This window comes from Stylophora pistillata, chromosome 4 (genome assembly GCF_964205215.1).
Source record: "Stylophora pistillata chromosome 4, jaStyPist1.2, whole genome shotgun sequence".
Classification (NCBI taxonomy): Eukaryota; Metazoa; Cnidaria; class Anthozoa; order Scleractinia; family Pocilloporidae; genus Stylophora; species Stylophora pistillata.
The window spans coordinates 13004617-13021462 of record NC_142522.1 but is presented as its reverse complement, the minus strand read 5'-3'; the positions used below and the strand labels follow the sequence as shown (position 1 = coordinate 13021462).

General features: G+C 40.3%; 2 protein-coding genes across 7 annotated transcripts in view; one reads left to right on the top strand and one right to left on the bottom strand.

Moving 5' to 3' along the window:
- The first annotated feature begins 23 nt into the window (after positions 1–23).
- Positions 24–3943, top strand: LOC111333933 (uncharacterized). Its single transcript, XM_022939581.2, has 4 exons — positions 24–187; positions 454–542; positions 870–967; positions 2444–3943. The coding sequence occupies exons 1-4, from the start codon at positions 152–154 to the stop codon at positions 2524–2526; spliced, it is 306 nt and encodes a 101-aa protein (XP_022795316.2). The 5' UTR covers positions 24–151; the 3' UTR covers positions 2527–3943.
- A 2549-nt stretch (positions 3944–6492) lies between these two features.
- Positions 6493–16846, bottom strand: part of LOC111333926 (uncharacterized) — a 42306-nt gene continuing 31952 nt past the window's right edge. For all 6 annotated transcript variants that reach the window (XM_088758774.1, XM_088758778.1, XM_088758775.1 and 3 more), the window contains exons 37-39: positions 15373–15837; positions 11126–11283; positions 6493–10747 (exon numbers count right to left, since the gene is read on the bottom strand). In XM_088758774.1, coding sequence (XP_088614900.1) covers positions 7427–10747; positions 11126–11283; positions 15373–15837 — 3944 coding nt within the window. In that variant the 3' untranslated portion in view covers positions 6493–7426. The remainder of the gene's footprint in view (positions 10748–11125; positions 11284–15372; positions 15838–16846) is intronic.

Here is a 16846-nt window from a genome sequence, read left to right as displayed (position 1 = left end):
TATATTGCGGGCTCATATATCTGTCTCGCTGACCGAACGAGTGTACGCACGTTCCGTGACTTACTCGACAGTTGAATACAAAGTCGATTAAAAACGTAGGGAAACATTTCAGGAACACTGTGGATTTCTGATACAATTAGGTGGATCTACAATGGTAGGAGGCGACAAAATTAATCGCCCAAAAACAGTAAGTATACCTTTGATGGCAGTTTCGTTTGCCAAAACATCTGAGATTTGAGCACGTGTTCCATGTGCCCTGCAAGCCACCGGCCCAATCTATTAGGTTCCATCTGAATGGAAATCGGCCTTTAAAAGTCAATCGTTAGGAGTAGTTTCGGTCAGTTGACGATAACTGAAAGTTCGCCGGAACATTCATCAAGTTTGTAAGCTTGCAGTTGAACTCTGTGAGGTTTTCAGTTATGTTAAATACAATTTTATACTTAATTTTTTCAGGCTTTACAGAAAAACATTTGCAAGCTCACGAGAGTGAAAAAAGCACAGAAAAAGAAGCAACAGCAGAAAAACAAAGGATCCAAACAAAGGTATACAAGAAACCTGGTATTCCTCCAAAAAGAAGAAGAAAAGAAAAAGAGTTGATGCGGTTGGCATCCCTGTGAATCAGCATTTAATTACTCGAGAGAAAATACATAAGAAGAAACATTCACTCTCCTATGCTATTTTTCTGCGAGAGGGTTGACCTGTTTGACTTGCCCAGGGCAGAGGGGGGTGGGGTGGGGTGGGGGTTGTTCTGGTCACAAAAATCTTTGAAAATTAGAGAGGAAATTACAGCTTGTGAGACAGGAATGTTCCCAACCTCTTAATGTGATGATAATTGATACGTTTCTTCTTTTATGAACATTTCTTATTAGTAACAACCAGCGGGGTGGTGCTTCGATCTCAGCCAAAAAGAAGAGGCTTATTATGAAACAAATCAAAAAGCAAGAAAAAGAAGCAAATGCAATGGAAGGTAACTAGTGTATATTATTCTTACTTTTTAAATTTTTTTTTCAATGGATAAGGGCGTACCAGAAAACCTAAGAATAGACGCACGCAGCACTGACGCGTATCTGACGTGTCAGAGTATACGCGTATTGGAATCAGACATGCATCAAGTTTGCATCTGTAATGTTCGCTTAATTCTGACCTTCACTGTAGGAGGAATTCTAGATAAGCTAGATAAGATGCAATATCTACTCCTTTTTTTTTTTTTTTTTGAAAGCAACTTATACTTTATGATAATAAAACAGCCCAGCTTACTTCCAAATGCATGGAATCTCCCAGGTTGGAAAATATTGCCAAGATCTCTTGTAGAAGACATGCTTGAGAGCATCATTCAGGATCCTTTATCATTAAAGTAGGAGATGCAGTGGCCTAGTGGTCAGTGCACTGGACTCTGGGCTGAGAGGTCTGGGTTTGAGACCAGGCCAGGTCACTGTGTTGTGTTGTTGGGCAAAACACTTTACTCTCACAGTGCCTTTCTCTGCCCAGGGGTATAAATGGATACTGGAAAATTGTCAAGGAAATCTGATTAAATCCTCAGGATAACCTTGCAATGGACTGGCATCCCATTCAGGGGGTAGTAGTAAATACTCCTTGTTGCTATGGAAACTGGGATAAGCTCTGGCCACATGGGCCAACTGGCTAGAATATAGACTTTACCTTCCTGCTTATCATGAAAGTTCATGGTAATGACACGGATGAAAATGAATTTGTATCAGGTTTAACCCTTGTGTTTTTAAGTAAATACTGTCCTTTGTTTTTTGAGAATTATTGTATTGACTCATGTCATGATAGAGAGGCAAACTGTGAGTTGGTCAAAAAATGTCATCCTCAAAGTATTTCCCCTGGTCAATCAGAATATGTCCTTCAAGTTATCAGAGGAATCTGTTACAGAGGAAAAACATTAAAATGCTGCCTTGTGCTGCATTAATTGGTAAATGTAGTTTCTTATTGTTGTTTCCTTGAAATGATATTTTGATGGCATTCAAATTTCATTTTTATGGATGGTAAACTGCTGAGACCCTACTCAACATGTAGTAATATTCATCTAAACTACCCTATGCTGTTACTGTATGCCAGACACCAAAAATTACATACCCAATCAATTCCTCTTTAACCCTTAAACTCTCAAAATCTATGTTAATTCTCCCCTCTGGCTACTTTATATTTCCTTGTACATTGTAACTTAGCTGCAAGAATTTTTGTCAGATCAAGACAACAAATCCTACCTGATAAGTTAGGGTATTCTCATTACCTGTTTGGTGGATAATGTATGGATATTATAGGGAAAAGTTACAGGAAAAGTCAAAGGGTGAAAATGCTTTCTAGCACTCTTTATATGGCAGCAAACTGTAGGCAGTAGCAACTGTTATAATACTTAAGTTGTGAATCTAGGGGAGGAATGCAGATGAATGGTTTTTTTCCCTTAATTTTTTCCTTTTAGTTGTTACACAGCAGCAAATTCATAAGAAACCAGAGGGAAAGACAGTCAAGGAGAACAAGGCTGAGAAAATGGATACAAGTTAATGTCTCTGAAAAAGAAGCAGTAACCAAGGCATTGATATGAAGGAACTCCTCCTTCATGTTTTAATTCCATACAGATTCAGAGAGCTACATGTCAAATTTGTGTCAAAGGCCACACAAGCACAATCTTACCCAGTACAGCTTGTGTTTAGTAACTGAACCACTGATTTCATTGTTATTCCTGTTTAACTTGCATATCAAATATGCATTAATAATTTAACATTTTAACCCCCTAAGAGTAACCAACATCTAATTTCTCCTTACCTCAAACAAACATCAAGATCACAACAAAAGAGATTGGTCATCAACTAAAGAAGCTCTTGATGGTTTAACAAATTCTTCTTGTCAGCTTCTCAGGAAATGTATGGAGAACAAACAGTAGGGGGAATATGCATACTGATGTTACAGTGTAGAGGGTTAAGATTTGTGATGTAATTGAGCTTCAAGGAATTGGAACACCATTTATTTCTGACGAGAGGTTAAGGTGGCTCGTACCGGTTTTCATCTTTTTGATGGTTTGTAACTTTGAAAGAATACAACAGAAAGACTAAGGCCAGTTGAACACGTTTACGGGTTGAATTATACAATAATTGGTTATCCAAAAATAGGTTTCATTTCGTCACTAGCAGTTTCCATGGCAATGCTTTCAGAGGCGTATTAAGACGCATTTTTTAGCTCGTGGCTTAAATAATTTGAAAACTAACCCGGTGACCCCGTGATATTTTCAGTGATTGCTTTTGGCACTTGAAAAGGAAAATGCACAAAGATTTTTAAAAAATTATACGGAGCGGAATTTCAGAAATTCTAGAAAAAAGGCAATTTTCACACATCGCAAATTTCCTTCCGTAGAATTTTCAAGTTTTTTTCTGATGATTCCTTTCGACGTTATTATCATATTAGAACAATAAAAAAAAGGGGTCACCGGACTTGTTTTCATGCAATAGCTTTCGTGAGTTTAGCAATTTCCACGCGCGTTCTCACGCATTTAAAAATCTGGATTCTAGAAGATCGACATTTGCTCATGATGTGTTGTAGCTACCGCTGACAATTTCGTGTGCTCGCGCGAGCACCTACGATCTGATGTTTACAGACGTTTATAATAATATAATAATAATAAGATCTTTTGACAGGGAGCCCACGTCACAAAGTGTGGTTTTCAGTGAGGCCCTGCATAAATCTAACGTAAGGATAACAGAAAATATAAATATGGTTATCAAGAAAAGGATAAAAGGGCATAATCAATAGAAGAGACTACATATTTTTAACAAGACGTCTAAAAACTGAAAAATCGGAAATGTTCCTAATGCCGTCTGGGAGAGCGTTCCAGTCATCTACTGCATGACAAACAAACCGATGCTGACCCCATGTACGCTTTGATTGTGGTTTACAAATGTTGTTATTAAAACGAGTGTTATAATCATGCATGTCTTTAAAATGATTAAAATTAAAATTCCAATCAATTAGTCCATTCAAGGACTTAAAAACCAAAAATAGACGATGAGATCTTCGTCTTTTTTCCAATGTATCCCAACCAAGTAGATCAAGAGCTTCTGTTGCTGATGAATGCTTTGGCATATCTAAAATTAATTTAGCTGCTTTATTCTGGAGTAATTGGATCTTGTTCATCAGAGTGGTGTTGGATTTATCCCCCCAAGTCACATCAGCATAATCAAGGATTGGCAGCACCATGGCTTTTACAAAGAGTTCCCTTGTATTTCTTGGCATAAGATGTTTTATTCTCTGTAAAACGCCAAGCCTCTGAGACACTTTGGTCTTAATGTAATCCACGTGATCAGTCCAAGTCAGATTCTCATTGATAATTACGCCCAGATACTTGAACGAATTGACTCTGTCTAACTCCTTCTCCTTGATTATTAATGTGAATTCTTCTAAGGTGTTAAGTTTCCTTGGACCGCCAATGAGCATGAATTTAGACTTCGAGATATCTAGTGTAAGTTTATGCTCGTAGAGCCACTGAGCTAGCCTGTCCAGATCCTGATTCAACATGGTCTGTAGGTCACGGGCTGATCGAGAAGAGCAGTAGATAGCAGTGTCATCAGCGAATAAGGTGACCGTAGTGTTCCGAAGGACCTTGGGTAGATCGTTGATGTAAATGGCAAATAGTAATGGACCGAGAATAGACCCCTGAGGAACACCAACGGAAACCTTCCGCGCAGGAGAAGAGGCTTGACCAATCACAGTCTTCTGGTAACGAGAGGATAAGTAGGAATGGAACCACTCAAGATTCTTGCTGCGTAATCCTAGAGATTTGAGCTTCCCGAGTAAAATGACATGGTCAACGGTGTCAACGGTGTTTACTGCTAAGAAAATCATTAAAAGCCGTCAGACAGCCTCCCAGGCTCATCTTAAAAATCCTACACACGACTTCTGGCTATATCATATTATTTTCCTTGAAGTTTCAGTCTTCTTCCACTTCAGGTAGATTATCCGTCACTTGAGTTCTTCTTTTTTCGCCGTCGCAAGATTTCATATCGGTTGAATATTTCTTTTAAATGTGAAGTGAAGCAACCTTTACTTCTCCGAAAATAGTCTTCTTTATTTTAGTTTCTATCTCCTGCATTCACAGTGGCCGCTCAACACATCAAATACAAGCTCTTAGGTAAACTTCTCACATAAGTAGAAAAAATCCTCGCGCCGCCATCTTTGTTTTAAATTTTCGTCGTTTAATCTCGCGGTTCTTTCGCACGTTTCTCTCGCGCGTGACGCAAGAGTCATCTGTTCCCCGCGCGAGGAAACTAGTACGAGCCACCTTAAAGGAGTCATGCATTCAATCTAACTTCAGCTAACCCTTCAGGAGTCAGTTAATCGAATGGCACAAGGCACTCACTTAAGATCAAAAGCAAAAGCTGGGTTTGATCTCTATGTACTAGATTGTATTTCAGGGATAACATCCTCTTTGATTTTACCTCAGATCAAGGCAGACTAAAGGAAATAAAGTAAAAACATTTTTAACCTCTTTTTAAAGCCATCAAACTAAACGAAAGGTTTATTCTACCCCAGGTCAGTGTAATCATATTTTGAACAACATGGCCCAGGGGCACATTTCTTGTCAGGTCAGTACCTTGTAGCTTTTCTGCTATCAAAATCAAAAGAATAGACTCTACAAGGTTTAGAAGTTGTTCTGACCTTCCCCAATGAGTAAAATTTTAAGTCATAAATGTGAAACTCGGACACTAACACTAGAAAAAGTTGTGGAATGTTGTTTGCTAAAGATGAAGAAGCCAATAAGATGATGGAAATTAGTCTGATAGGTTTGCCTGCCAATTGTTATCTTCGACGTATTTGGGCATAACAAGGTCAAAAATCTTTTGAAAAATAATTTGTTTCCCTTTTTCAACTTTTGACATGCTGGGTATGATAACAATTATGCTTTTTGATTGTATTTTACTTATCTTTTGGAGGACAGACACAGAGGATGTCATTAACAGCACATTTCCCTATTTAAGACTTCGAAATGTGGTAAGAATGTCAGTGACCCACTTGGGTATGCCTGGTGTACCACTTTTTTGTTCATACCACATACTGACCTCATGTGACATTGTACTGAACTGATACACAGCAATATGGAATGTATTAAACTTTTAGTTAAGTGAAAGTTTTGAAATTATGATCTTGAATTTGAAGAATAGGGGACACAATTTAAGTTTCCTTTGGTTAATTTCGTAATTCTTTGTGCAAACTTCACAGTGAAAGAAGATTTATACTGATCGGCTTTATGAATACAGTCATGTAGAGATCACTGGATTTGCAACGCTTTGGCATTGATTTGGGTTTGGGACATTGATTTTCTGTGCAGGATTTTTGGTTTAATTACTGTATTTCCATGAATAGACACCCACTCACTAGGCTAAATGTCAAACAAGTGCTGCCCCCCCCCCCCCTCTCTAACTTTCAAGGCCAAATAGATAAAAAGGCTTGCCCACAAAGTAAACAAACGTGACACAAAAGCAATTTTCAGGTGTTTTTATTCAACAAAGGCATAGCACATTTGAAACAAAAATAAAGTAAAAGCTCTCTTATGTACAGTTGCAGCAAAGCAATCTTGAATTCTAAATTACAATGTTGGGACAACACGATGCCAATTCATAATTTTTATACACAATTGCAAAAACAAAAATTTGTCAAAATTTGTGTTTCTACTCACTATTTTCCAACAGAGCAAAAATAAACTTTTGGTAGAAGGAATGAAACTATGGCTAAACAGGCTGATCTAGAATAAGAAAACCAACCTTCACCTTACTTCTCCAATCTAGATTCATATGAGTGTAAATTTGGAGGACAAGGGAAATTATGCGTGGTCGTAACATGCTCTCGTTCATTCTTAGTCATAACACGACAGCATTTCAACCCTTCCCATCGGCAAAATTTAGTAGTAAGGAAGACATGTCTTTGCTTTCCTGTTTCGTAATTTTTATCAGATGAACACGGTGTTAATGACTAGAAGAAAAATCAATCAGTCATACGACAGGAAGGACTCTTCTTCCTTCCATATTCCCTCTTGATGGACATCTTTAAAGAACGTACACCTCTCTAAATCGAACACTTGGATTCCACTCATTCTGTTCTAATTTTTCAGTTGTGTTTTTAGAGTCAAATATAATTGATCTCATGTCTAAAAGGAGAGGAAGGCTAATTATGGAAGCGGTTTTTTCAAAAGGACTGTTGTACTGATACTACTCCATCAAATATTTTAGTCCAAAAACAGTCTCCGGCTTGGAGTTCAGCCCGCTACCGTTTATCCGCACACTCCCTTGCATATTTCCCATCCATTTAAAATGCAAGTCTGCTCGCAGAGTACCATTATTTCACCAAAGTCAATGCGTGACCGACTGCAATTGTAATTTCAGGAAGTACTTTAAAGACATCAGAAGATATGGCTTCGTCAGCTGTGCGCCAACTCAGCCCTTGCCTCTCGCCTTAACTGCACAGCATTTACCACCATCACAGTTTCAGATAACAGAGATTCGAAAATAGCATCTGCCACTTGGAACTTCACAGCAAGTTCATCGTCATCGTAATCTACCCACAGTGGCTCCTCTTCTCGAAGCTCCTGGATCAGGATGGCGTCAACGAAATCCTTCTTTCCTACCTTCAGAGGCGTCTTCCGACGAACACGGTCGAGAGAAGGCCTTGCGTCACCCAAACCGACTAAATTCAAAACTTGTTGCTGCACAACAGGGAGAAAGTCTTCTTCGTGGACAAGTGGTTGCAGACTGCGATGCAGACGGCGTTTTCGTCGCGGTTTCGCTTTCATCCAAGCTGGCCGCCTCGCGGAAGTCTCCTCAGATAAGAGGTCTTTGAGCAGATTGCCGGTCAAATCGAACACTAATCGTCGGTAAACTCGTTTACTATTGGCTTCGAGGTCGTCGTCCGCTTCGTCGACGCCGATGATTTCCGATGGGGGTGTTATGTTATCTAACGGCAGTCCTCTTCTCTTACGTTCGAAGAAAACAGAAAGAGAGGAAGCCACCAATGGGCTGACTTCACTAAGACGATGAGGGACGGAGAAAAGAAACGAAGCTCCTCTAGAACGCCTGAATGTCTCCTCCTCTTCTTCATCTTCGTCCTCAGTGGGAAATTCCATGAGAGCATTGGTGTTAACTTTAAATTCTGAGCGTTCATCATCACCTTCGCCCCGCGCACCCTCCAGATGCTCGTGTAAACGTCTTAACTGATCAAGCTTATCTGTCAATTCTCTCTCGTTGATTGAAGACTGCTGCTCACTTGTGGGACTTCCTGGAGGTGCCGAGGTGTCCTCAGTGTACTTCAGTAATCCGTCCTGAAAATGTTGGACGGCCATAAATCGATTGCTTCTGGGCGACGAAAGTGGACTCTCTTCAGCCGAATGAGGTTCATCTTCTGTTGCTTCCCTGGGGGAAGTACTTAAGTCAGCGGTGTTTTCAGCCTTGGTCTTGGAAAACTTTTCTTGACGAGATTGCATAATTGCAATCATTTGCGCGGCAGCCTCCTTAAGCAGTGCGTCTGACAGTTTATTCACGATGTCGTCACTCTTTTGTTCTGGTGATACCTGCTGGCGCTGTTCAGTGGGAGAGGGAGCCAAATCTTTTTTCTCCCTTTTCCTATGGTCCGGTCCAGAATCCAAACTTTCGTTCGGCTGGATGGCGGATAATTGTTCAGATATCTCGTCTGTTTCGGATGTTTCTGCTAATGATCTTGATACACCATCTTTTCCATCCTCAACAGATGCACCATCTTTTGCCGCCTGTTTCGGTAAATCTTGGTAGACATGGCGACGTTTATCGAACACTCTTGTCGCGAAGTTCACAGACTCTTTCAGTAACATCGAAGACAAGTCCTGAGAGATTCTGTCAGCAGTTTGTTGATCAGATTCACGGCTTCGGGATTCTGGCGACTGCTTACTTTTTAGCAGCACACCAGGCGATACTTCGTCGTCGATTTTCTCCTTCTCATCAACGGATTCGTGCTCAACCTGTCTCCGCAGACTTCCCTGCTCATTTTTTAAGTCATTTTCCTCAAATAAGGACCCACTATCATTGTCTTTGCTTATTTCTTCAAGGCCTTCTATGTTTTCACTCAGTTCTTCTGCAATGCTTTCTTCGTCGGTAGCTTGCTCTAATTCGAGAATTGGAATTTTAGGAGGTTTCTGAGCTTGCTCTTCCTGAGGTGATTTACTGTCATCCACTTCAATTACTTCAGAAAGTTCCCTTTCCTTCGAGGGAGAACTGAAGTCGTCGATTTCTTCTTTTTCCTGAGAAGTTCTGTCATCCTCTACTGGAAAGTTCGACTCGGATGGTTCGAAATCTGGAGTGTAGGAACCACGAGGTTTTCCTTCGTCAGTTTCGTCGATCGCAGAAGGCTCAAAGTCATCGGTGTAGGAAAGAAGTCCGCTTTTGTTTTCCTCCGGTCTTAGTAAATCTTTTTCTCCTTTTAACGACTGTCCCGTCTTTTCAGACACGGGGCTACTACTTTTAGCAGAAAGTGATGTAGATTTTGGTATCACTTCCACTTCAGATTTTTCATACTTGGTGCTAGAAATATCCTCAGGTACTTCAGAAAGGTCTTTTATCCCACCTTCACCTTTTAATGAAAACTGATCAGGACGCGTAGATGGCTCATCTGGGACGCCATCTTGCCTTTCAGACTTGTCGCTACTTTTTCCGTCTTCCTCAACACTGATATGCTCACTGATATCGTCTTCGGTTTTGTCCACTTCACTCTGAACACTCTCAAAAGACGAACTGTACACGTGTTGAAGACTCGGCAATTTCTCCGACAAAGCGGGGGATTTTGAACGTCTGGAAGACTTCGATCCGTCGGAAACAATCGATTTTCGCCCGCTGACGATACCTGACTGTTCTGAACGATCGGTGTTCTTCGACTCTTTAAGTTCATGAGTGGAGTGGCTCCCAGAGTGAGAGGATCTGGACCTTTTAACAACTTCGTTTTCTTCGCTCAACGATGTATTTTCCGCTGTCCTCGCTTCATCAGTGATATTTACGTCTACCTCGGACCGCTCCCTTAACGAAACCTTGCGATCATTATCCGATTCTTTCTGACGACTAACTGACTGAGATTGACTAGATCCTCGAGAGCTATGTTCTGACCCCTCAGAGTGAGATGCCTTGGACGGTGTTTGAACTTCGATGTCCTCGCTTATGGAAACATCTTCGGCCGTCCTCGCCTCGTCTTTGATTTCTTCTCGGGAATCGTCAGCATCTCTAACCGACGTTTCGCGTTCACTGTTGGCCGATCCCCGAAGATTTTCCGAAAGAGTTTCGTCGGGGGTTCGAGTTCTGTCGGTAAAATTAAGGTCTTCTCTTTTATCCAAGAGTGTTTCGCCTTTCCCTGATGACAAATCATTTCTCTTTCCTGTCTTAATCTCACTGACAGAAGAATACTCCTCGTCTTTTTCTTTTAAGCTGGGAACATCAAAAATTGTTCGATCACCTCGACTTTTAACTTCCGCATCCACAGCACTTAAAACTCTCTCCCCTGCCGGCTCACTCCTAACAGATACTGTCACAGGCTTGTCCGGTGCGGTTACCTTGCGACTTCCGCCCACATCTGACGTTCGAGAAAGATGGTACCTGACTTCACGGGCACTGGAATCGTTTTTGGCGCTCGTTGGGTGTTGGTCAGAAGAGCTAGACTCTGGTCGTTTTGAATCCGTTTGAGGTCGATTGAGTTCGGCTTTTGTCCTTGAGATTACCATTTCCACAGCCTAATGAAATAAAGAACAATGAATGATTGAGATTTCTTCGCTGAGAAGCTATCATATGATAAATACACATTCTACAAAAAAAAAATGCCGTTAGGGATTCACAGTGTAGAGTTGTCTTTCTGGCTCCTTAGACTGTTCTCATAAAACCGGCTGGTAATTCTATTTTAATTGCAAAGAGTACTTTTAACGCATAAACAGTCATTACAGAGAATATCTAACAGTAACTCGCCTCTGAATTTTGAAAAATATTTTTCATTCAGGCCGAAAGACTGAAAACAAGGTACAAAGTTCAACTTCACGCGCATGTCTAGAAAAGCGCGTGACAATGACAGCGTAAGCAACAACCACGTGATAGTACTCGTTTTCACGTGTATTTACCTGTAATTCCTGCCTTAAGCTGGCTTCTTGAGCCCGCAACATAGCTTTTCTTTGCTTTTTCCTTTCATTGTACAAGCGCTTAACCTCGCGCTTGCGTACTTCAAGTTGGTCTCTCAGGCGGCGAACACGAGACTCAATGTCGCTGTGGTCCGAGGTTTCTGGCGACAAATAAAAGAAGTAAAATTAACTATTACGATGTTTGAAATATGACACTTGAACTTTCTGCCTTAAGCGGAAAGGGGTTCAAAATAAGTGAGATGTAACCATTCAAACGTCAAGTCTTTCTTAAGAAAACACCAGAACCAAAATTGTCCACAGTGAAGGCAAATTATGAAAGATCTTCCCAAAGACGGACCGATAGACCTAAGAAATAAGATAAGATAGAACATTGAAAAAAAAAAAAAAATTAATTAAGCGAATGGTGACAAAAGCCAAGAATTTAAATGTTAGAACAAAAACTGTGGAAACAAAGTGTTAATTAGAACAAATAAGAACTGATGAAATGGGGGACGAGTTAGTAACTTGCGTCACACCACACACAGAAAACTCCCACGGATCACTGTTAGGGGGAAAATTCACACCTAAATATTTATTCTTAACGCCACGGGAGGCCGCTGTCTACCGAAGGGGAAGCCACTGAGCAAGAACGTAATGCCGTGAATACTTTTCTTTTTGAAACTTTGGTTCAATTAACTATGGTAGGCCTTACAGCAAACTGAGCTACGACCGCGTAGGGTCTGTTGCCGCGTAGTAAATGATCAAAGAGCAAAACATCTTTGATCTTTGGTTCGCAATTTTTCTTTTTTTTTTCCCTCCTAATTTGCATATACTTATTAAACCTGTCTCGGGAATATCTTCCTTTTCTAATACCAAATGGATCGTGTTTCCCATAAACAAGTTAGCTGAAAAAACTTTCCTCAACAGTCAACGTGTCGGCAATCGCTCTATGCCATTTTAACTAAGATCAACTTAATTTATACTGAAACACGCGATCGCTGATATACGCTGCTATTAACTAGAACACAGTCCTGTTTCCAACAATCCTTTGATTTCAAAATTAGTTCAGCGGTTACAAAAACGCCATCGACGGAGAACAAGCGGTTGAGCAAAATGTGAAGGTATCAAACACAGCTGGCACCACAACGTCAAACGCCATTGGAAACTGTTTGGTTTTTTCCTTTTCCCGATTGAAAAAATATATATATCCAAACGATATCTTGTAAGAAAACGACCAAGGAAAGCAGTTTATAACATTTTTAAAGCTAACATTTTGCAAGCCAGAGGTTTCTTGTTCTTGTTCACGCTAAGGGTATTTCTCGCGAAGAAAAACTCGTGGGACGAAAGAAGTGCACGCATTTTGGTGCAAACGTTACTAAAAGAAAAAAGACTACGCCAAATCAAATGGATTGAATACACATCTTCATATCTTAAGGTCTTGAGGAACAAGATAAAAGAAAATAAGCATAACACTTTTCTGGTTTGCGCGACTCGGCCAATCAAACCCAATGTGCATCTTAATAGTTGCAACTGCTCACAATAAAATGTTCTTCCTTTCAAGCTAAACTCGTTATTAGAGAGATTAAGGCGTTCACGCAAAACGGCTAACGTTAAAACTAAACTACTGCCGCCTTCTTCAGCCTTTTGTGTACATTTATGGAAATATCTAAGTTTATTGTGAACATGAAGTTTTTTCAGTTTTTCCACAAGATTGATTAAGGACTAGAAGAAAGTGAGCATACTTGGAATTCATTTTTGCCGTAACCTCCATGTTTTAAAGAACTCAAATGCAACTAGGTCTTCTAACGAGAAAAGATCATTCTAGAACAAATCTTATACTCGCACGTGAGCAGAGCAAAGTTCAATCACGCTTTAACCAAACAAGCCGTCGTTTAGATCTGTTTGCGATCAAGAAGTACTTGGTCGGAAAGCGTACGTTTTGCCATTTCTGGTCTGTGATTAAGTCAAATGCTATCCCCAAATAAGACCAGAGGGTTACCCTTGCAACATTAAATTAAACAGTTAACAAAAGGTTACATAGAAAAGGTTGAGCGACCCATTACGGCTTGCAAATAAATTACTGTATTAACTGGAAATACTGTAGACTTCAAAACATACTGAACGGACGGAACTCCAAACTCGCGTAGACCCTCTCGTTTGTTTGCTGTTAATTTGACGAAACCCAAATCATAGGTTTTAAAAATATAAAAAAATCAGACAAAAGTCTCGTCAATTATTGAATGCGTGGTGGAATCACTCTTGTCTTCACACGTTTGCCGTTTCCTAAAAAAAAGTTTCACGAACAAAAAGACAACGACGTCCTATCTGGTAGTAGAAAATCAAATTTAACCAATTTTAAACAAAAATTTAGAGACCATTATTTCGAATGAGGAAACGGAATTTGCGTCACCGTAATAGAAAGGCTACCTCGACCGGCCAGATGCAGCCTTCACTGCTGTTGACAATAAAATCACAAGGGAAAAAATGTTCAAACTTACGATAGGTAGTCAAACATATCTCGTGAAGAGGCAGCGGAACTTGTTATGGTTCAAAGTGAAAAGGACAAAGAAAACCAGTGCTATATTCGTTCCACGTAACACACGACGCTGAGCAGTAATGTAACTAATAAATACGATCACAAGTGTTCCACCGTCCCGTCATTCCTCGTAAGGGAAGTTATTTTGGAATGGTATCAGCGCAAAATATTCAGTGCATTTTTTTAAGGCACATAAAAATCCTAGGGAAACTTTGCTGGAGGCGATAGCATGTGCTAACAAGAGTTTTAACCCAGTTCAACAAATAACAAGGGAATCAAATATTGGACTCTGTTGACATTCCTCTCTCGGCGAAATCTGTGTAATTTTTTTCCTTAACAAACCATAGCGAATGTGAGCGAAAATAAGAAAAGAAAAGAAAAGAAAAAAAAAAAAAAACAGCGAATTTAATGGGCTTTCGATGAAAGATGTTCAAAGTGACTTTGTCATGCAAATTACCATGTAGTGTGGATGATATCATGATTATTTCCTTTTCTCGCCCACAGTTAAACTTCCCCATCGATGTTTCGCAAACATTAGTTGGAAAATTAAACGTCTAACACGTGCAACGAAACTATTAATTGTGTCAAGTTCAACAAAGATAGGATTCTCAAACGCCTCGCAGTCCAAAGGTACGCGGAGTCATATAAAACAGCGACAAATTTTTTACGTGCTACAAAACCAGAACTCAGAAGATACGTCAGCAATTTGCACTCAAACTGATATTGGATTTTCTCTGAGGAAGAACCTTTAGAAAAACCTCGCCACTGCATATAAAAGATTCTCTTTTTTTTCTTCGCACAAAAATGCAAATGAACAATTTTTGGGAGAATAAATCACAAAAAAAACGGGATCCTCAAGTTATTCATAAAATGAACAGTGACTGAAACAAAATGATTGATTAAGTTAGCAAACACTCTATGACAATGTCGTAGCGTTATTAATATAATAAGGACTCACTAACACGGGGCGAGTACTACACAAATCAATAGCACTTTAACAAGCACGAGAGTATAATTCATGATGCCCTTCGACTTCGAACGTGCGGAAAATAGGCTCCTAACGTTTGGAATTCATAATCTATCGAAAGCTGTAAAAATTCAAGAAAATTCACGCCTTAACAGATAAATACTGGTCCACTACAACAGGATCAACCAAGTTTAGGTGAGATAAAGAATAAAATATCAAACAATTTTCATTGTCTTGAAAGAAGAGAGCTATGAAGAGGTAAAATATTTTATGGTGATGAAACAGTCATCAGTCTTTAGAAATACAATATTACTAACGAGACATAATGGTTTTTCTAAACCAATGTTGTAGACAAGGAGAGAAAATTTCAGCAAACATCGACCAAATAACGGCGTTAAAATTTTCCACTTTAAAAAAACTAAATAAAAAAGCACGGACATTTTTTTCGTAGAAACACGACTTTGAACAATGTATAATATTTACTTACTTTTACTTTTCCCACTTATTAAAATGTTTTAGTTATCTATCGTTGCAGCTCCCGTGAGCGAACGACTTAGGAAAGCACAAATATGCCATTGGCGGGAACTGACTACTGACGAGAGTGTGCTGTGAGTGGTGTTTTTATGGCAGTTCTGCAATAATTGTCGAGCCGCTAGTAACTAAACCATCCGCTAACGAGAATGACCTTTCGGTAACCGAGTTTTCGCTGTAGTGTTCCACAAGAGGAAACCATTAACTACAACTCACCCGTCACAGAGGTGTCGTCCTCACTTTTGCTACCCTCCCCTGTTGATGATCGCCTGCTTAGAGCCGGGGACGTGTCTCGCTTCAGCGTCAAATCGCTCCGCACGGGGGTGGAGTGCGCAGGAGTCGCACTGCTATCTAGCGATTCGAACGTATCGTTGACGTACTCTTCTGGAATTTCCTCGCGAATTGAGCTACTAGCCTGGGACCGAGTCTTCATATCCACCTCAGGAATGGAACTGTCACGTGACCTCTCTGACTGATCATGTGACCTGTCACGTGCGGGAATACTCAGTTCCTCAGCAACTGAACTCTCACTGGCACTATGCTCGGGGCCATGCGAACGGGCCGCCTTGATGGACTCACTGATGCTGTCAGTTCCTTGCGTGGATCTATCTTTGGTGTTGACTTTATTCGAAGGAGTTCTGGATACTGACAGGCTGCCAGAGGATTCTCTACCACTGCGATCTGTTAAAATAACCAGCTCCTTTTGAAAAGATAATCAACAAGAATGACCAGTATGGGAGTAGTAGTGAGGTACAAATCATGAGACGTTCGTCTTATAAACCTCGGGCTTTCGATACAAAATTGGGGACTATAAGGAAGCAGAAAATCAAGTAATGCATTAATCGTTACTCTTAAGATCCCCGTATAGTTTAATTTATAAAAACGAAAAAACATTCTGGAAGTTAACATGATCAAGCGTAAACGAGAAACGCATTACACCTATTCTCAAGTTCATTTCTTTCTCCCAAAGCAAAAAGTAAAAGTCCTGTTGCGAAAAAAATCCATTCCGCGTTGCCGAGGATAATCATGTACAGTTAACAGTTATTTACCGAAGAGATGGTGAATACTGGCGGATTTTTACCGCTGGTACTGCGAAGCAACAGAGTAAGCACCCGTCACTTTCACCGACACCGAAGTAATGCATTGTCCCAGTATATATCACACAAGAACCAAAAAAATCGGTTATCTCCGTCAATGTAACAAAAAATTGGTCGCTCGATTTTGTCTCTTCTGCTGCTCTGAGGTGAATGGTACATGCTACTCACTTTCGAGCCAGCCAATCCGCACGCGCGAAAGACACTATTTACCTGCGTGGTTTACATTAACTCCCACAACTCACCTCTGCGAATCAAATTTGACTGCACAGCCCTTGTTGACCAAGTTCGAGGTCCGCACTGTTAGTTACGAACGAAGTTTTTTTTTTCCCCCTCGGATTTATGGCCCAAGCGAGAAGCGCGCGGTTCATAAATCCGGGCGAAAAGAAAAGGAGGTTCTGTGACTCACAGTACGGACCGATAAAACGAGGTTAGTAGGATATTCATCATATCTCTGAGTTCAAATCGAGGGGAAAGATTCCAATTTAACAAACTTTGCAATTAAGCAGGCTGTACAGTGCAATACGGCCCGTTGAATTGACTGATAAATCATAGCGCACGTACAGACTGCGAGACATAATAGCATGACGAATTTT